This window comes from Saccopteryx leptura, chromosome 5 (genome assembly GCF_036850995.1).
Source record: "Saccopteryx leptura isolate mSacLep1 chromosome 5, mSacLep1_pri_phased_curated, whole genome shotgun sequence".
In the NCBI taxonomy this organism is placed as follows: Eukaryota; Metazoa; Chordata; class Mammalia; order Chiroptera; family Emballonuridae; genus Saccopteryx; species Saccopteryx leptura.
Window position 1 is genome coordinate 214,483,699 of NC_089507.1, and position 20,652 is coordinate 214,504,350.

Consider the following 20,652-nt stretch of genomic DNA (forward strand, 5'->3'; position numbering starts at 1 on the left):
TGAGCATCTTTTCATGTGCTTATGAGCCATTTGTGTATGATCTTTGGAGAAATGTCTATTCGGATCCTTTGATTTTTTTTTTTTTTTTTTTTTTTGACAGAGAGAGAGAGAGTCAGAGAGGGATAGATAGGGACAGACAGACAGGAACGGAGAGAGATGAGAAGCATCAATCATCAGTTTTTCGTTGCAACACCTTAGTTCATTGATTGCTTTCACATATGTGCCTTGACTGTGGGCCTTCAGCAGACCGAGTTACCCCTTTCTCAAGCCAGCAACTTGGGTCCAAGCTGGTGAGCTTTGCTCAAACCAGATGAGTCCTCGCTCAAGCTGGCGACCTCAGCGTCTCAAACCTGGGTCCTCTGCATCCCAGTCCAACGCTCTATCCATTGCGCCACCTCCTGGTCAGGCTAATTGTGCTATTCTTTTATTATTTAATTGTAGGGGCTCTTTACATATTCTAGAGACAAGTACCTTATGATACGTACGACTTGCAAATATTTTCTTCTAGTCTGTCAGTTTCATTTTCATTTTTATTTTTGATGGTGGTCATTGGAGCACAAAAGTTTTTAATTTTCATGACATCCAACTTGTCTGTTTTTCTCTTTTATTGCTTGTGCTTTTGGTGTCATATCTGAGAAACCACTGCTTAAGCCTTAACCCTATGTTTCCTTCTGAGAGCTTTCTAGCTTTAGCGCCCACACCCTTGAGGTGGCTTTTCCGCTAAACAGTACATCCATGTGTTGTCAGTGCACAAGCGTGTCAGAGCATAAAGAACTCCCATTCTTATTTATAGCTGCGTAGTATTCCGTTTTTATGGATGTACCGTAATTTATTTACCTAGTTCTCTGTTGATGGACACTTAGGCTGTTTCCAATGTTTTACTCCCGTAATAAGACTTCAGTGAACAATCTTGAACGTAGATGGCCACTTCCCATATGCGTGAGTGTATCCCAAGGAGTGGGATTTCCGGGCCTGAGGGAATATGCTTTTGGTCTTTAATAGATGATGCCAGATTGCCCTCCACTCCTGGCAACAATGCCTAGACTATGAACCATCCGTTAATAACCGGGGTTACTGTATATTGAGTACTCATTCTATACAGTATCGGCACTGTTCATCCGGCACAGGGACCGCGAAGGAAGGTCAGAGGTAAAATCTCCACTTTACAGTGATCTCGGGTCATACGGTGTGTGTGTGTGTCTGCCTCTGGACCCTGCTGACCTCCCATCGCCCTCCTGTCCAGCCCCTCTGCTTTCAGTGTGCCTCCTGTCCCTTCCAGATAATGACGGAAGGAATGCAGACTCAGCATGGGATGCCTGGAAAATCTCTTTCTCTGACCTCACTTAACCAGAGGGCAGAGTCTCTTCCTCTCCGAGGAGTCCTGAAGGAGCACCTATTGTGCGCTGGGCTCCGCAAGGCAAGGCCGTAGGAGTGACAAGCGGCTTCTGCCCTGGGGCTGCGTCCTCCCCAGTGCGGCAGCTGAGACTCAGTGGCAGACTTCTGGAGACGTGGGCCGACCCTGGGTCCCTCCTGACTCCGCCTCCCTGTCCTTTCCGGCAGCTCACTTCCCTTCTCCGTGCCTCGGTTTTCCTCATCTGTAAAACGGCATTGTTCGTGGTACCTATCTTGAGACACGTTAATGAGACTCTTGTTGACAAAATGCTATGGGAAATTGAAGATAAGAAATACAGCCGGGGGTCAGGGAAGTCTTGTGGGGGGGGGGGGGGCTGGAAGGGTGGGCAGGGGTGGGGGAGGGGAGAAGGGCATTTGACTGAAACTCAGAGGAGGCATGACTCAGAAGCCAGGTGATGGCATTCCAGGCAGAGGGCACAGCTTGTATCTGGGCACAGAGGCAGGACAGCCTCGGGGTAATGGGAAGACTAGCAGTGAGGGCTGCTTGACTGTCAGGTGTGCACCGAGGGCGGAGGAGGTGCCGTTGGAGCCACTTCCGGGGGCCTTGAGTCCAGAGGCGGGTTGCTGGGTGTTATTTGACGAGCAGTAGGGAGCCATAGAAAGATTGTTGAGCTGGCAGCCCTGCCCAGCAGAGTGCCATCTGCAGCGTGGGCTGCCTCCTCGGAGCTGACTTCCCCAGACCTCATTTCTTCTTGAAGGGCTGCCTGGCACGGTGTTTAAGAACGAGAGCTCTTGGGGCCAGGCTGGCTGGGTGGGTCCTCTGGCGCAGGCACTTAGGAGCTGTGTGACCTTGGTTATGTTACTTAACTTCTCTGGGCCTCAATTTTCTCAACCATCAAAAGGAGTTGTTCCTGTTTGCTGAGCCAGTCCCTGGCTCATAGTGTTCAATAAGTGTTACTTGTTACAGAGAAGGAAGGCAAGGCTGGGTTACTCTGTTTCTCAGATGGGAAAATCCAAGCCCTCTGAAAGTGAGTGAATGCCCAGGGGCCCTTTGGAGGGACCAGGACGGCTTGTTTGTTCATTCATTCATTCATTCATTCATTCAATTACTGTGTTTCCCGAGAAATATCCTTCCTAGCCATTGGGAATCCAGTCAGCAGCGAACAAGACAGTCCCCCCCCCCCCCCAGCGCCTGGCCCTCCCTCCCCCAGGGCCTTCAAAGTCTAAAGAGTTACTGCCTCCGATAGCCACACTCTTTTCTCCTGTCCCACCTGTGTCCTGCCCAGGCCAGGAGGCAGTTAGAATTTTAACATGAAGTATCTTGTGAACCAGGTTCTACCCAGCTCTCAAATCTGGACAGAAGGATAATAGGGTCAAAAGGACCCTCTTTGTCCCCTTTTCTATAGACAAAGACACTGGAACCCAGGGAGGCAGGGCAGGAGCCCCCCACTGGGCTCTCACTGCCAGCACGCCTTTGCCCCGCACCCCACGGGCCCTGGGTGGGGTGGGGGGGTCAGAGCAGGAAAGGTGTTAGAATGCAGTCGGATTCTGGATCTAGGGGAAAGGTGGGGCCCCCAGAGTGTGCTGGTGGGTGGCAGGGGCATGAGGGATATGAGAGAAAGGGGAAGGGACCCAGCTTGACCCCTGGGTGTTTGACCTGAGCCGGTGGAGATGGAGAAGGCTTTTGGGGGCGGAGGTTGGGTGGTGATGACCGGGCCGGGGCCAGGGCGGTGGTGTCCGCGCACTTGTTGGATGAATGGGTGGGTGCCTTTCCTTGGCCCTCCAACACGCTCACCCTCAGCTATGTCTGGCCGACTAGCCGCATGGAGGCAGAGGAGGGCTGTGTGGCTGGTGGGGTCCCACAACATGGTGAGATTTAAGGACTGGGTCCCCTGGGGCTGCCCACTTTAGGAGTTTCCATCCAAAAGTTCAGGTTTTCTTCTTCCGTGAGGTTTCCCAACTTTTGAACATTAGCCCTAAGTTTAAAGTCATCACAAACCTCTGCTTGCTTCCCAAAGTGATGTCCCTAAGCCCCTTTGGCCTTCGGCGTGGGTAGGATTTCTGGGGTGTCGGTCTGGGAGCCTGGCTCTCACTTCCAGCTGGGTCCCCTCAGGCCAAGGACTCAGAGTCTTGGCTTTCTTCACCTGTAAAACGGCAACGGTAATAGTACCCACCTTCTGGGCTCACCCTCAGGGCTCTACAGCTGACAGGTAGGATGAAACACCTTTGACGATGGGTTTTGTTAGTGACCGAAAGATGGCTTTGCGTCTGCCCTCGCCTGGGATGCCTTCTCTCTGTCTTGACAAGCTCTGTGGCCTAGCACTCATTTGCAGACCTCTCTGAGGGAGCAAGCAGCCAGCCTGTGGCTCTCGGAGTTGGGCCGTGACCGGGATGCCTCGAGCCCCCACAGCTGTTCCCGCTCCCTGCCTCCTTCCCTCCAGCCTCGCCCACCGGCCACCCGCAACCCTTCCACCCTGCAGCCAGAATGATCTTTCAGAAGCACAAATCCCAGCGTGGTCTTTCTCTGCCTGGAGAAAAATAGTGTTGGCTTCCTGCTGCCTTTAAGAAAAACGCCCAGGAGCCTCAGCCTGGTGTGGGGAGAGACCCCGCTCTCACTGTGTCATCTCCCTCCATCACCAGTCCTGCTTAAGTACCCTCTGCACACAGCCCCTGCTCAGGCCGAGAGTGCCCCCTGTTCCTCTGCCCGCCCACCATCCGTCTAACGCGGAACAAGCGTCCGCTCTTTCTTCGACCCAGCTACTTACGTCCCCGTGGCGACCCTGCCGCTGGCCCTGCTGTCTCCCTGGGTCCCCTCTGTCTCTCTGGGTCCCCTCTGTCTCCCTGGGTCCCCTCTTGCCCCTTCCTCTTGGCGGCCCATTTTCCATGAGCAGCCCCGGGGGGGGGGATCCTTAGGAGATTGATTTTTGGATGGTGTTACCCGCCTGCTCCCAAGTCCCTCCAGGGCTGCTGGTTTCACAGAGTAGTGCCACAACCCCTGTGCCCTCTCTCCAGCCACATTCTGCCCTTTCCCCACTCTCCACTCTCCACTGCCTCAGGTGCCACCACCTGGCCCACCCACCAGCAGGCCCCTTGGCACCTGCTGTCTCCCTTCCTAGATGCTGTCAACCTCACTCCATCCGGGTCTCTTCTTCACCACCTGCTCACAGGTACAGATCACTTATTCGGGAGGTAGGGCCTCAGGGTCTGCCCGTGAGGGACTCAGTAGCCGCAGCGCCTGGCAGTGGTATCCCCCTTCACGATGGCAAAAATTCCACTCATCCTTCAAAGCCTGGCCCCAAACGTCACCATGTCACCTACTTCGTGAAGCCTTCCATCCTCTACACAGCCCCACACCCCGCCCTGGGTGTCTGAGGCCCCTCCTCCCGGTCATTCCCTCCTGGGCATCCCCTGACAGCGGCAGCAGCAGCAGCAGCAGCAGCAGCTCCATCCTGGCTTCCTGTGAGCTTTCTTTTCTCCCCTTTCTGTCTCCCACAGTCAGCACTATAATTATCACTGGATGGCAGGCTGGGCAGCATCACAGCGCACAGAGATAACGTTCATGGAGCTGGTGCCCACTCTCTGCTGCGTCCTCTCCTTAAATCCTCACAACCCTGCGTGCGGGGGGCAGGGGGGACCCTGTCCTGAGAGCCCCGCCTCAGAGAGAAGCCGAGGGAGGTCTAAAGAAGCCACGTCACATGCCCACGGTCACCCAGTAGATCTGCCACCAGAGAGCCGGAGCTTTTAATGAACAGTGGCAGTAACTTAGGTATAGCAGCACCTTCCACCGAGCCCCTGTTCAGCCACTTCCTGCTCGTCCTAACTTTTATTGCAGCTCCACTTTATGGCTGGGGACACAGAAGCCCAGAGAGGTGAAACGGCTTGCTGAAACTCAGTAAGCTCGTGTAAGGAAGGGGAGTCGGAAGGGAACCCCTGCCGTCTGGCTCTGGGTCACACTCCCGAACCTCATGCTGTGCTAACAATTGTGACCTCCCTCTGACCTGCCTGGGAGGGTGCCTGGGCGTCCCCAGGTATTAGGAAGCCTTCGGGTGGCCCAAGTTAGTGAGTATGTCATGTATGAGGGGGAAGGCAAGCCAGGGGACATGGGACTGTACCCCAGCCATCCCAGAATTCTTATGTTTGGGAGCCCAAAGATGTGGCAGCCCCTCTCCCCATCCCACCACACCCCACCCCACCCCCGTTGTCCAGACAGCCCCCAGGGAAGGACGAGATCCATAAACATGAGACTCCCCTTGGGCCCATGAGGGGCTCTGGGCACTGTACAAGTCCTCAATATTATTGCTTTATTGTCATTTAAATGGAGCCTGCCTCAAACAGGCCACCCAGTTCCAGCCACCAGCACTGGACAAAACCCCCATTGAAAAGCCAATTACAATCACTCCATCTAAATTGTCATGGATTTGTATAGAAAATTACATCTCCATTTAGTCCTGAAGCAACATCCTGGGCATGGACAGAGGGGAGGCTGGTCCATTTATCCCACCAGGCTCAGCGCGGGTGCCGCAGGCAGAGAGAAAGTCCAAGCTGCTGCTGGGTCTTGGCCGGCCTGGGGAACAAAGGCCAGTTTGTGGGGGCCCAGAGAGAAGCTGGGCCTCTCAGGGCGGCTCAGATTCCAGGCCTGGGCTCGTGGACCCTGCACCGCCAGCTGGTCTCCCCTGCTGGCGGCTGTGGCCGGACGAGCTCCTGACAGCCGGCGTTAGGCAGCCGTCAACCCCGGCACCGTCCGAGCTGGCTTGGCTCACGTCCATGCTGCCAGGAAATGAAGGCAGTTTGGGAACACTGGCCTGGGATCCTGATATCTGAGTTTCTTTCATTCATTCATTCATTCATTCACTCACTCACTCATTCATTCACAAGTTATTAAGTGCCTGCTTGGTAGGGTAGAAGTGAGGTCTGGCATCTGAGTGTCCTGGTTTTGGGTTCCAGACTCTTTCCTCAAGTGGCTGTGAAGAACAGACCACTTTGTATATTCACGTGGTTCTGAAGTTGTTGAGCACCTACTGTGTGTCAGAGAACAGGACACAAGGGTCCCGACCTTTGGTATCCTAAAGTCCAGTCGGGGGCCCGCTGTTTTCACAAACCCTAAGTGTTCTGAGGGGAGTGATCCCGGGATGACACAGGCTTTAGGGAGGAGCTATGTAAGGAGGCAGCTCGGGAGGCGTGACGCCCAGAGCAAGTGGCAAGGGCATTCCAGGCAGAGGCAAGGGTGTGCGCGTGGGTGGGCGTGGGTGGGCGGTGCTGCAGGCTGGAGTGCCGAGTGGGAGTGCGCGTGGGTGGGCGGTGCGGCAGGAGACGGGGTCGTGGGGGCGCCCTGGGAACTCCGTAGGCCTCTTCTCTGAGCCTCAGTTTCTTCATCTGCAAACATGGGGATGGCGACCTTCGCCTCCGGGGCGCAGGCAGGGGCTCAGGGAGATAATGTATTTAAGGTCTTGGCGGGAGCCCGAGCACAGGATGCTGCTGGCTAGCTAAGATAGCCTCACTTAGAGGGCACTCTCTGTGGGCCAGAGAAGGACAAGGGCTCTGCATGGTGTCGCTAATTAACCCTCCCAACAGCCCGACGGGGGAGGGCTGTTCCCCCCATTTCACAGATCAGGAAATTGAGGGACCAGCATGGGTCAGCTCATTATTTGTTATTCTTCCAATCAATCATTCAACATACAGGTTAGCCCAAGGCCTGGCACGGAGCAGACCCTCAACGGGTACTGGTTGAATCGGTGACCACATCAAGAAGGGGGTGGCTGGGTGAGCGTGGGGAGCTCGAGCGCTGGTTTCTGTCTGTGTGCACAGGTGTGAGTGACCCTGAGACCGGGCGTAACTGTCTGCGGGATTCCTACTGTGACTCTGTCCAGCGACTGGATGGTTGTGTGTGACTCCGAGTGCGGTGACTATGTCTGACAGTGTCACACACGGATGTTCTGGACCTCAGATGCCTGATGGCTGTGGGGACTCTGTCAGCCTGACTGTGTATGTGGCTGTGTCAGGCTGTGTATTGCTGTCTATCACTTGTCTGTGACCAAAGGGACACTTGGCACCCTTCCTGGGGCAGAATGGGCAGTCAGTCCAGAGGCGAGGACAGCAGAGTCCCCATACTGCCCCAGCCAGCCCCACCAGGCACACAGGCAGATGGAAAGAATGTTCTCACCGGGGCGGGTGGGTGGCTGCCCCACCAGGGACTGCTCTGTACAGAGAAAACAAGTTCTTCTGGTATCAGCTCAAGTTTGGCAGGAAGTGGCTTTTGGGTGGCAGGAAGTTGGATTCAGCTCATATCAGCCCCGGCCGAGGGGCAGGAGAGCAGTTATCTGGGGTTAAACAGAGAACCGAGAAGCAGGGCCCCTACACCCCATGCCCGATAGAGCTGTGGGCACAGCCCACCTCTCCTGGTCATTCAGGGTGATGGGTGGGGAAGGGGGAAGCCTTGTAAAGAAGAGTGGCCTTCCATCAAGTGGCCACGAGGTCCCAGACCCCAGACAGAACTCATCATCCAACTTCCATAACCCCCATTTAGCAGATGCGCAGACGGAGACTCTTAGAGGCAGCGACTTGCCTGAGGTCACCAGGACAGGTGGAGAGAAAGAGAGGAGAGAGGCTGCAAGAAATTTACAGTTATCTAGAGATGAGCATAAACCAGGACAGAGAGCGAAGAGGAGAGGGGAGACGGGAACGGGATAAAATAGTTGAATCAATGCAGAGAACAATGAGGCTACAGCAATGGGAAGACTTCTGGGGTGCCCATTGCCCACCAGACTCGCATGCGACATCCCAGCTGACCTTGGAGATACTGAACCCATTTTGCAGATGAGGAGAGTGAGACCCACAGAGCCTCCCTCGATGGCTGAGCCAGGCCTGGAGTCCAGGTCTGATTCCGAAGCCCCTGGCCTTTCAGGGCAGGCCCCTGTGACCAACTTCTAGGGAAGGGCAGTGAGTGCACTAAAATAGATGCCCAGTCCCACAAGCCCATTTGCCTGGGTATGCTGTTGAGGGATTCACTCAGTGGGCCAGTGGAGAGCCAGGGTTCAAACCTGGGCAGGGTGGCTGCAGAGCTCACATGCTTAGCCATGTGACAGGGTGTGCCCAGCCCTATGCCTGAGCAGGCAGAGAAAACCATGGCCCTGCCCTCAGGCTGGGACCCGAGGGTCCAGCTACTGATCTAAAGACCAAAAGCTACACCTGGCGAGAAACCGAGTCTCCTAACCCCTAGCCCCAGACATCCTGTGCCCCCCCCCACCCAGCCCCCCACCGGAGCCCCTGGGGAGTGGGGCCACGGGTCCTTCTGTTCTCATCCCAAAAGCAGCATCCAAGCTGTTCCCTGGCTGAGATGCTGATTTGAAGCTCAGTTTGCATGTCGTTTGCACATTACTCAGCGCGTGTCAGGAGGTACGAACATCTCCCTTTCGGGGGAGGGCTGCTGGGCCCCCCTGCCCTCATCCAGACAGCAAAAATGCCAGCCGGCTAGACAGGGAGCTGCGCCCTGGCCTCTGACAGCAGCCGCCTGCTTCCACCTCCCCCACTCACTCCCTCCTGGAGCCAAATTTAGGCAGCTCTGCTACTGAGAGATGGGGAAAGCCTAGGCAGGAAACGGTGAGGTTGGAAGCAGCTCGGCCTTGGCAGCCCCAAGGGTGCCCCTGTCCCTAAAGCCTTGGGCCCAGCCTCCCCCCACCCCCATCCCTCCTTCCACAGGAATGCAGGCTGGGTTCTTCGCTGTAGCCCAGGGTGCTGGCTACTCTGGCGATGATGAGGGAGGAGGGAGAGATGGAGGGAGGGAGGAGGTCATGGCCAGGGCAGTGGGGAAGGGATCAGATAGCCTCCTCCTGCCCCAGACACCGCTGCCACTGGGGACAGAGCCTGCTCTGCGTCGCAACACTTCCTGCCCCTCCTTGGCATGCCCCCCCCACCCCCCGCCCAGGTCTGATCGTGGAGTTGGGGGTAGCAGGCACAGCTGGGCCTGTGGGGACTGAGCTCCCCCCCCCCCCAAAGACCCCAGCAGGTCATCTCTTTGGACTAGCCTTTGGCCTAGTGGTCTTAGTTTCCTACCTGGGAAGTGGAGAGGCTGGCCTAGAACGATTTTCAAGTGGCTACCCACGCTGAGAGCAAGGGTTTCTGGGAGGCCTGGCAGAAATTAGGGACATGGCAGTGGCTTAAGGCCTAGAAACTTAGATCTAAGATTTCTCAGGTATGACTAAGAGAGGCAGACCCTTACTGGTGCTGGAACAGGATGTGGATGGCTGAACAGTGAAAGAAGACCTAGACTACATTTCAGCCACCAGGAGTGGACTTAATAGTGTCCAGTCGCTGGGAGCATGGACCAAGGGGTCTGACTGCCTGGGTTTGGATCCCAGTCCCGCTCCTTCAGCTTTCCGTGCCTCGGTTTCCTCACCTGTAAGATGGGGATAACAAACCTCCCAGGGCTGCCGGGAGAGTAAAATGCGGCTGTGAGTGTTTGGTGCACAAGAAAAAGCACCACGATGCCAGCCGCCGGTGTGACTGTTTTGTTTCCTTGAGTGGTTGAGAGCGGCACCCCCCTCACGCAGAGCTATAACGGATGTGAACACGATGGGGAGGCGCTGTAGCTTGGGGTGGTTAAATGGGCACCGGGATGGGGTTCAAGTTTGTATGACCCAGGACAAATGGCCACACCCCGCTGCGCCTTGGGCGGGGAACTGCAAAGGCGCCTGCCGCAGAGGGTCTGTGAGGATTACACAGATCAGGCTTGGCACAGCGCCTGGCAGAAAGCGGGCGCTCCCTGAAGGAGAGCTGGCCAGATCGAATGGTACCGCCCCGCACAAAGGACAGGTGGGCAGCGTCCCGAGGGTGGCGGGGCGGGAGCAGGGCAGGTGCGCCGGGAATGGGAGAGGCGGGACTGGGAGAGGGGGAACGCGAGGGCGGGCGGGCGCGCGCGCGTGCGCGCGAAGCAGGTGCGCGGGGAGTGGGCGGAGTCCCGCGCGGGCGTGGTCTCCAGGTGAGCGGGCGCGCGCCCGGAGACGGGGTGGCGCGGCGCGCGGCCCGCCGCGGGAAAGCGTCCCTGTGTCTTTAACGCCCTCCTCCCCGCTCCCCCCCCCGCCCCCTTTGTGCGCCCCCCCCCCCCCAGCCGGGCTGCAGCCGCGGAGCTGTTCCCCCTGCACTGACAGCTGGTATCTAATTACTGTGTGAGAATGGAAAGTCAGGCTGTCCCAGCTCGGGGGAGAGGGGATTAACGTCTCCTGCAGAATACACTTCCTCTGGTGGGTTGCCATGGTTACTCTCATTACCTGCCTGCCCGCGAGGAGCCCGCGCGAGCCGCTCTAGCAGGCCCGCCGAACCCGGGCCCCGCGCGTGCTCGCGCTCGCTCCCTCCCGCCCCTCCCTGCCGAGGCGCACGCGCGTGCGCCGTAGGGGGGCGCGCGAGCCGCCTCATCCCCGCCCCGCGCCGGGCGCCAGGCGCCCCGCCCCCGGTCCCGCGGCCCCCGCCCAAGCAGCTGTCAGAGGCGCGCGCGGCCCGGCCGGCCCCAGCGCGCGCTGTCAACAGTCATTAGCTTGCGGGCCGCTCCCCTCCCTTGCGGCCCCTCCTCTACCCTCATCCCGCAGCCCGGGGTGGGGCCCCGCACCTGGGGCCCCTGCTTGTTAGCGCTCCCCGGCCGCCTGCCGGAGGCCCTGGAGGGACCCGCCCTCAGGGCGTGCTTGGCTCAGGGCCGCCCTGTTCCTCCTAGAACTCCCCTTCTCTCAGTGACCCCATTTACTGTCCTTGGTCCCGGTTCCCCTAGGGAGGCGGGTCCCCAGAGTCCTGGAGCGCGACCCTCCAGAGTACTGGTGACAGTGGTCATTTTGGGGTGTCTCGCCCAGGGCGGATGCTATTTATGTATCATTTGGGTTCCCGCCGCCGCCCTGTCAGGCGGTGAAAGCCACTGTACCTATTTTGTCACCTCAACACAGGAAGAAAGTGAGGCCCAGGCAGGTCAGGCCCTTGTTCAGGGCCAGGGATGAATTGTCTCCAGGCCTGTGACTTTACCCCTAGAGTACCCCCTCCCTCCTGACACCACCGGCCCAGAATCCCAGCAGCCAGCCAGGCCCTGCCCTTGTCCCACTGGAGAAGGCCATTAGCTGCTCCTTCCCTCCATCCCTTAAACCTGGGCCACTGCCCTTCTCCTGCCAAGAGGGGGACACTTTGGCCACTGCACCCCTTCTCTTTCTTCCCTTTCCTCCGCCTCCCCCTTTCCAGACATCCTAGAGTTAACCAAAAAAAAAAAAAAAAAAAAAAGGAAAAAGAAAAATATTCAGAGCTGCTCGAAGGATATGGCATCCCTCAAAAGTAGCGCTGTTATTTGGGGGGCTGATCCCGGGCACCTTTCTCTGTGGCCTCGGGTGTGCGTTTGGGTCCCCGGCGTGATTTGAAAGAAGATGGAGATGCAGCGAAGCAGAAAGGAGGTCTTGGAATATGTGAGGCCCGTTCCAGATGGCAGGTGCGACGCGGTGGCGGCTTGGCACTAACAGTTGGAGATTGTGCACAGGGGTGGAGAAGAGGCAGGTGCTACATTGAGTCGTCAGCGCCTTGTTTATGTATTTATTTATTTATGGGGGTGCCTCATCCCTCTGCCCCGTGCAGACCTACAGAGAGCTCAACGCAACTGTGGGTCCTAAGATTCTGGTGTGAATAAAAAGATTTTGGAGGTTTTTTTATTTTTTATTTTGTTTTGGTTTTGGTTTTGGTTTTCCAGTCCACAGTCGGTGGTATTCATCATCGAGAGAAAGGCAAATACTGTCTTTGTCCCCTATTTAAACGATGCCCTCATCTCAGTCATCGGATTGCCCTTTGCAGATGACGACTCTCGGGGATTCCGAGGAGGCGAGAGTTCTGGAGGTTTGGGAGAGGGTCTTCACTCTGGTTTTCTGTTCGGTGTGTTGTCTCTGTTTTGTGTGGTTTTCACATTTCTCTCCACCTCGTTTTCTTTCCACCTGAGGGCTCTGCAGGAGGCTGACTCCTCCCTTTGGCTCCTCGTTCGGTCCTGCCAGGAGTGGGAATGGGACTTCATAGGAGCCCCCCCAAAACTGCTCCCCAAGCTTCCAAACCGCTGGTCCGGCCTGATTTTATTCAAGCGTGGTTTGAGGGACAGGAGAAGTCAGGAGGAGCGTGCAGCTCATATTTGCAGTCGCCTCTGCCTGTCATCTCAGCCTCTTAGCTGCCCGGCCCAGATGGGCTGGGGCGGCCCGCGGCCTCTCAGTTGTGCGGTCAACCCCCTGAAGTGCTGGGCTCCCACACACACGTGGTTGCCAGAGGCGTATTTCCGCTGGGGTGGGTTCTGCTGATGGACCTTCTCTGAGGGCAGTCTCCTTGATCTGTACGCCTTGTCTTGTCGCGGGCTGGATCTGAAATGCACCAGAGGGCACCTCCTACGGACATACATGCTCTGTGGTTTCTTCCTCTGCTGTAGGAGCCTGGTTAAGAAATGTCCCCGCTCTTAGCCATATCCTCCCAACCATGGCTTCTTCATCGCTGGAAGGCGTATGCCACTAATATAGTGATGGCGGTGCCCTAACCGGCACCCTGGGTGGCCCGAAACAGCCAGCCCAGCTCGATAAGTAGTATATAACTTACCCCCATCAGGTGGCTTTGGAGTTCCAATAGAGAGGACAGAACCATAATCCATTAGCATTTGGACCTCACCTGCCAGGAAGGGCAGGGGTCCATTTCCTTGGCTTCGTGGGAGACAGACAAGAGGCATGCGGATTCTGGAGCTCACCTGAGGGTTGGCTCCTGACAGCAGCCCCGGAGGCTGCCCTGGCATGGGCCTGTCCCGTGGCCTCGTAAGACCACTAGGCCACTCACTCCCCGGTGGGTCCGCCGCCCTGGACGCAGCAGCCTTCCTTGTGCTGCGTGGTTGGATCATTTGAGGAGCGTGAGGAAGCCAGGGGAGACTTGTCAAGGGATGACCTGCTTAAGAATTAATTAACTGTGCCAGGGAGGACTTAAAAACTCTGGTGCTGGCATGCCAGGCACTGCTGGCCTTTTCCAGTCATGATCTGCATCAAGTTTCTGGGCAGGTGTTTCTGAATTTATACCAGTGTTGCCCAATACGGTTCTTCCGTTCTCACCACTAGGAAGATTGGCCTTCACTGGAGAAGGAAATATTAGTATGTTAGGCCTGGAAGCACATGTCTGTGTTGAATGAGTCAGTGCCAGTTTCCCTAGTCGTTTACCTTCCTTGTCTAAGTGCTGGAGACATTCCAGTCGCCAGTTCTCAGTAGCTGCTGCGCACCAGAATTATTTGATGCCTTCTAACACCCCCCCCCCCCGCCCTCCAGTTCTGTACAATGTAGATCTTGTGGGGGGGGGGTGAGAATGTGCATTTCTAACAAGTTCCCAGATGACGCCGATGCAAGTGGCCTAGGGACTCCACTTGGAGGACTGCTGTTCCAAAGATCCTGAAATCGCAGTAGTATTTTTTTTGTTGTTGTATTTTTCTGAAGCTGGAAACGGGGAGAGACAGTCAGACAGACTCCCGCATGCGCCCGACCGGGATCCACCAGGCACGCCGACCAAGGGCGATGCTCTGCCCACCAGGGAGCGATGTTCTGCCCCTCCGGGGCGTCGCTCTGTTGAGACCAGAGCCACTCTAGCGCCTGGGGCAGAGGCCAAGGAGCCATCCCCAGCGCCCGGGCCATCTTTGCTCCAATGGAGCTTCGCTGCGGGAGGGGAAGAGAGAGACAGAGAGGAAGGGGGGGGGTGGAGAAGCAAATGGGCGCTTCTCCTGTGTGCCCTGGCCGGGAATCGAACCCGGGTCCCCCGCACGCCAGGCCGACGCTCTACCGCTGAGCCAACGGGCCAGAGCCCTCAGTAGTATTTAAGTAGACATTTGGTGATGTCTTCCGTGACTGGCAACCTGGCCTTTAGCTTAGAGCCCCAAAGGGCTTGGGTTTAATAAGAAAGACGGTGTTGTCCGAGAAAGTTAGGAACCCCATGAATTTTTTTTTTTTTTTTTTAAATAATCGCCACGTCTGGGTGTCGTGGGCCTGGGTCTGGCCCGGCTGTGTGGAGTTGGCTGATTCCAAAGGATGGAGTGTGTTACCATGGTGATATTCTTCCCCGTGCAGCAAGGCCCCAGAGGTCGGTCCTTCCCGACGGGCCGTGTGGCTTCTCTTTCACGGCTTTTCCCAAGGGCTTCTGCAGGGTTCCGTGCCATCATTCCTGGTTGGTGTTCCCGGGAAGCTGGGGGTCGTCAGGAGGCCCCAGGCCCCCTCCTTATCCAGCCTGTAGATGAAGTGAAGCTTCCTTTGTCAATCCGGGGCCCAGCTTGCTGAGGGCAGCGGATGAGGTTCAGCTCATCGGGGTACAAAGCAGAAGTGGTTGGCAGGGCCTCCCAGAGCGGTGGGGAAGGTGCTTGCTGCTCCTTTAATTAGCAGCCCTGGCCTTGCAGAGGTGTGTCTGCATTCTCAGCTTGGGAAGGCACGCCTCTCCTTCAGCATTCAGCATGAAGGTTATTACCTCTGCGGATGCAGGGCATGGCAGCGATGCCTGTGGCACGTGACCGCCGGGGGATTTCTTTGTTCTCCTGCCAGGGTTCTCCTTGAAGGCCACACAGATATCCTGGCGTTCTTCCCTTGGGGCGTAGCACGCATGGTGTCCAGGTGGCCACCGCCCAGCAGAGGACAGGTCAAGGTGTGGCTCTGCATACTTTGTGTGAGCTGAATTCTGGCTGGTACGGGCCTTCTCCTTTCCTGTGTACATCTATCTCCGCACGCAGAGATAGACCCAATCACAGGACCCAGGTTTGAACATCAGGGGGCGTCACCGTCCGTTTTTAAACAGAGCGCTACAAAAAAAAATGCTCCCCTGAAGTGTTTCTCTGGGATAGCTTCACAGCCACATTGGACTAGGTGCAGGGCTGTCGGTCACCTGTGTCTGCCCAAGAGTGGACGTGGGAAGCTGGGACAGACGCAGGACAGGCGCCGGGCAGTGTTTCACTGTTTGATCGGGGTTGGTTAGTTACACCTTGGCTTTAAGAAAGTTTATTCCAAGTTTGTGTAACAGCCAAAGCGTGTTATTTAGGACGTAAAGAAGACCGTGCATCTCTCTCCGTGGTGGGTGTCACCTTGGGAGACCTGTTCTATAGCCTGAATGGGTCAGAGGGGCCAGAGATAAGAGCAGAGCAGATGCCTAAACATAAAATGTTCAAACTCAGTGGGGCCAAGGGAAGAGATAGACACTCACCAGCCTGTATGCAGCCAACGGCCTGGGGCATACATGCTCACGGAATCCTTAGAACCTCCGCCCAGGACTCTGTAGGCCTATTTCACAGGTGAGGAAACTTGAGTTTCAAGAGGTCAGGAAGTGACCTGCCCAAGGTCACCAAGCTGATTCAGGAGAAATTCCCATCTCACCTATCTACAAGGTGGTCTTTTTGTGTGTGTGTGACAGACAAGAGAAAGAAGGACAGAGAGGGAAGAGGGACAGACAGACAGGAAGGGAGAGAGATAAGAAGCATCAATTCTTCATTGCGGCTCCTTAGTCTCCTTAGTTGTTCACTGATTGCTTTCTCATATGTGCCTTGACGGGGGGGGGGGGGGGGGGGCAGTGGCTACAGCAGAGCAAGTGACCCCTTGCTCAAGCCAGTAACCATGGAGTCATGTCTATGATCCCACGCTCAAGCCAGTGACCTCGGGGTTTCAAACCTGGGTCCTCCGTGTCCCAGTCTGACGCTCTATCCACTGCGCCACCGCCTGGTCAGGCTACCAGGTTGTCTTTCACCAGACTTCCTTTCTCCGTTCCCTTCTCACCAAATCGCATCTCCCTTTTCCGGAAGTACCTATGACCTGGAATGCTTTTACGGGCAGAGAGGGCTGTGGGATTGGTGCTACGTGCTACGTGTAGACTGCATTTATTCGTCTTCATAGCTCAGGGGAAAGGTGCTTCTGTTGTTCCCATTTTCCAGATAAAGAATCTGAGGCTCAGAGAAGCAACATACCTGCTCGGGGTCATACAGCCACTTAAATGAGGGGACCTTATTCACAGTAAGAAAGGGCGACACTGTCTTGTCCGGCTGTCACGTGGGACTGGTCAGCCCTTCGGTAGTTGCTTACTGAGTCTGCGCCGTGTCGGGCACCGTTCTGGGTGCCGGGAGCGGACGGGCCTTGAACAGGATCCTTTGGAAGGGGTGGGGGTGGGGGCGGGGATTATCTTGGAAATTTGTATTTCAGGAACTTTTAGAGAAAAGCCTTTTTCCCCAAATTCCACCCCCGGCTTCCTCTTCTTCTCTGAAGCCCCCCACCTCCCCCAGAGCCCTTCCAGGGGCAATGATAGCTGAGAGCCAGGTGTGCCCGAGCCTGTGTGCAGACCTTACCCTGTGAATGGGGAGCTCACGGAGTGGCCCAGTTCCTCAGGGACCTTGCGCCAGCCTGCACCCCCCGGCATGCCGCTCTGCACCCCCCCACCTCTCCGTGCCAGCACCCCCCCCCCATTAGGGGAGGGCAGGTGTCAGCCCAGCGGCAGCCCTTCGCTGTTGAGAGACCCCGTCTCAGTCCTGGCGCACCTCGTGGGGCCCGCTAACAGCCCTCGTGCCCGCTGCCGCCTCCGCGCGGCCTCATGACTCTGGTCCTCCACATGGCACACAAAGAGCCCGGGCCGTGGCCGTGGCCGGCGCTCAGCGGCTGGAGCGGGGAGGGCGGGCCGTGGTGAGAGCTGTTCTGAGAGGCCCGGGCGGAGGCAGGAGTCACCCAGGTGATCCGAGCCGGCCCCCTGGGACCCCTGCCCAGGCCCGCAGTGAAAGGTTACTGCTAATTGGCGAGCTCCTGATGGGCCGCATCTATTTAGCGCCCCCCCCCCTCCCTGGAGACTTCCAGGATGGTCTTGGCACAGCGTGTGACTCCAGAGCGCCCCGCCGGAGTCTGGCACAGTCTGTCTGAAATTGTGAACACGGAGCCTCTCTTGTTGTTGGGTTTTTTTTGTTTTTTTAATTTGTATTAGCGTTGTTGTCATCCCTGCCCATTGTTTCTGGTAGATTTGGTAGCGGTTGCCACCCTGACTCCGGGGCCCCCTCTCTGGGGCCCTCGCAATGGGCTCCTTCCACTACCCCCCCCACCCCGCCCTCCGGCTCTACCATCAGGGACCTCGCTGGGGTCAGGGAGCGGCACCGTCCTGCCCCCGACCCGCTGCCAGGCCTCGGGGTCCAGCTCTCACCCCGCCATCATCCCTGACACTAACGCAGCTTGTCCACCCTGTCGCAGGGGGCAGATGGCCTGTCGGAGCCGGAGGGCATCTCTCTGAAGCGGGTCGCTGTGGTGGAAGATTTCTTTGACATCATCTACTCGATGCATGTGGAGAGCTCAGCAGAGCCAGGCAAAGCCCCCAAGCACGCCGGGCAGAAGAAAACCTACCGAGCGGTGAGATTTCTGTCCCTTTGCCTCTGCCGGCCGCCCCAGGCCTTGGCAGGAGGCCACGGGCTCCACACATGCTGGGTGGGAGGGGGGGGCGGGGCAGGGAGCTGAGGCGTGATGAAACGGCCTTTGGGGACCCAGGGGGGCACATGGGGCAAGGGCAGGGCAGCCAGAGATGGCTCACGGGGCCAGGGGGCGGGTTCTGTGGTCTGAGCACAAAGGAGAAGCAGGTTGAAGGGAGTGAGAGGGCGGGGAGGAGAGGGAAGGATGGGGGCCGGAGGGAAACCCTTCTTCTCTCCCGGTTTCTGCTTCACTCACCCCCCCCCCACCAGTCCCTCGCAGCCTGCTCTGGGGGTGGGGGGAGTGGGGGAGGGGGAGGGGAAGGGGGGGTGGCTACATAATGCTAATGGCAAGGCCAGACACTTCCACGGCGGGCGGCACCTGCTCTGTGCCGGGCCTGTCCTGAATGCTCTCTGTGTGTGAGCGTTTTCTGTCCCCTACCGCCTGGTGAAGTCCGTCCTGGGAGTTCCCCAGGGGAAGTCTGAGGACCTGGTCCCAAGCCTCAAGGCCAGCAAAAACCAAGACACAAAGCCAAGACAGAAATGCCTCCCCAACTAGCTTTGAGGGAACACAAACCAAGATACCTGGGAGGTTCGGCAAAGGCACCTCCAGATGCTGGGCTAAGCCAGGGGGGCTTCATGGGGAAGGGGGCCCATTAGCCGGCAGTCTAAGCCTTGGGCAGGCAGGAGGGAACAGAGCCAGCTCGATGGTGATGGGTGGGCAACGTCACACATGGGGAGGGTGGCCCGAGCAGGAGGGACCTGCCTGAGTTCTGGTCCCTTCTGCCTCTGGAGCCTTGTCGTCATGGCTTGGGCACAGCTTTGAACCGCGTGTCCAGTGAAGCCAGGCACGTTACACTCTTCAAGCCTGACAGCAGCCCTGTGACGAACCATGGTCCCATTTCACAGTTAGGGAGAGTGAGACCCAGAGAGCTGAGCACACTTGTCTAAGGTCACACAGCACCTGAGTGGCAGTCAGCCAGTGACCTCACGCCCCCTCCGTGGCGACTTTCCCTTTGGCTCCGTGGAGACCTGTCCCTCCGTGACCGGTTTCCCCACCCAAGGCAGGTGGGACGCCCCCACACCACCTTCCTTGTATAGATGGCCCTGGACTGTGGTGGAGGTGGCCCGTGTAAGTCCACACTTCCTTCGAACTTCCTGATTTTTAAAAAAATCCAATAATCAGATGTGTCCTTGTCCTCAGAAGATGGCCTTTGCCCCGAATGAGTCTTAAGGCTGGACCCTTGTGCCAGGGACCTCGGGGCGATGAGGACCAGGCTGCGGGAGGCAGGGGAGGGCTACCGGCGGGCCAGGAAATGACCTGTGGGCAGGGAGTTCTGAGGGTATTTCCATGAGAGGGTCGTGGGCCCAGGGAGGGATGCCCAGGCGGGGGCCACGGTGGGCCCTTCGGTATCGATGCGGCACCGTTGCTCAGCAATGGAGAGGCGGGCAGCCTGGGGCAGGCCCTGTGCTCAGACAGCACGCCCTGGGCACCAGCTCCCTGAGCCTTGACGCACATGCAGGTGGTAGGAGGGAAGCGGGTGCTGTTGTCCCCATTTTACAGATGAGGAAGTCGAGGCTCAAGAGAGCTGTGCAGTCTGCCTGCGGTCTCCCCACGGACACGCAGAGCCAGGCAGCTGGCCCCAGGGCCCGTGTGCACCCTGACAGCGGGCAGCCCGCCCTTCTGCAAACGCCCGAGGGGAGCTAGGAAGGCCAGTGACTCCCTGCTGCCCCAGGTGGACGAGCTGGAGCCCCAGGTGGACGAGCTGGAGCCGGCCAGACTGTGGGATTCACTGGGGCCCCTGGGCACCCAGCACGGAGCTCACCTGCGGGCACTCCCTGCATATTGATGGAGGCCGGGGGCCGTGGCCTCCACCGTGCCATGGGGAGGCGGGGAGGGCAGAGCCGGCTGGTCCTGGCGGCACCGGCGTCCCTGGGCCAACCGAACGGCCAGCCCTTTGCTCTGCGTTTCCTGGCTTCCTGTCCATATGCCCGCCGCGTGCCCCACTTCCCGCTGCCCAGCCTGGAGCTGGCACATGACTGGCGGCGAGCCAGCTGGGCTGCGCGCAGAGCTGGAATTTCAGCAGCAGGGCCAAGGCCGAGTGGAGCAGGCCAGGGCCCCCCTGCAGCGGGTGTGAGGCCTGGGGGGGGGCTGCCGTACCCCCTCCCCACCCCCGTGCGCCTCCTCACCCCCCATCCCCATCTGTCACCCTTTCCCTTTCTGGGGGCTGGGGGTGGTGCCTGGGCGGTTTTGTCCCCCTCTTTTCATCTGCTGCCATATCTTCAGCTCAAGCCTTTCCCCTCACTGGTGGACGCACCCCAGTCCACCCGGGCCTGTGAAAAGGGAGCCCCGCAGGAAATTTTGCGACGGCTACAGGGAGGCCCCGCCTGGCACAGCCGGGTTGGCGTCAGACTCTTGGCTGAGGTGTTCGGGGGGCCTGTCTCTCTGTGTTTTGCCAACCCTGAATCCGGGGCGGCCCCCGTTGTCTCCTGGGACTTTCGGGTCCTTACAGGCCTGGGCTCACCCGTGGGAGGCAGGGAACTGGAAAGGAGGTGGGTGAACTTGTTCAGGGCATTGAAAGGGGCACATTCTTCAGTGAGGAGGAAAAAGAACTTTCTAGCATCTACCACTGTTCAGCAGCAGATCAGGATCAGGCAATGAGCTCTCTGAAGCTGGAGGTCTGTGAACCCGCAGTGGGTGCCCATCTGTAAGGGCTAATATGGGGGGGTCCCATTTTGGATAGGAAGCCCCTGCCTTCCTTTCTGCTTCTGATGCAGTGTTACCCTAGGGCCAGAGGCTCCCGGGAGGTCTTGCCAATGCCAGGGGGTTGGAGAGGGTTCCAGGCAGTTCGCCTGGAACCCGCAGCACGAACTGGGCTTTT

At 57.9% G+C, this 20,652-nt stretch overlaps 1 protein-coding gene across 1 annotated transcript in view; it reads left to right on the forward strand.

Annotated features, from left to right (window-relative positions):
• Window positions 1-20,652, forward strand: part of NOL4L (nucleolar protein 4 like) — a 129,662-nt gene that overhangs the window by 33,411 nt on the left and 75,599 nt on the right. The window contains exon 2 of the mRNA XM_066384079.1: window positions 17,562-17,717. Within this exon, the coding sequence (XP_066240176.1) occupies window positions 17,562-17,717 (156 nt within the window). The remainder of the gene's footprint in view (window positions 1-17,561; window positions 17,718-20,652) is intronic.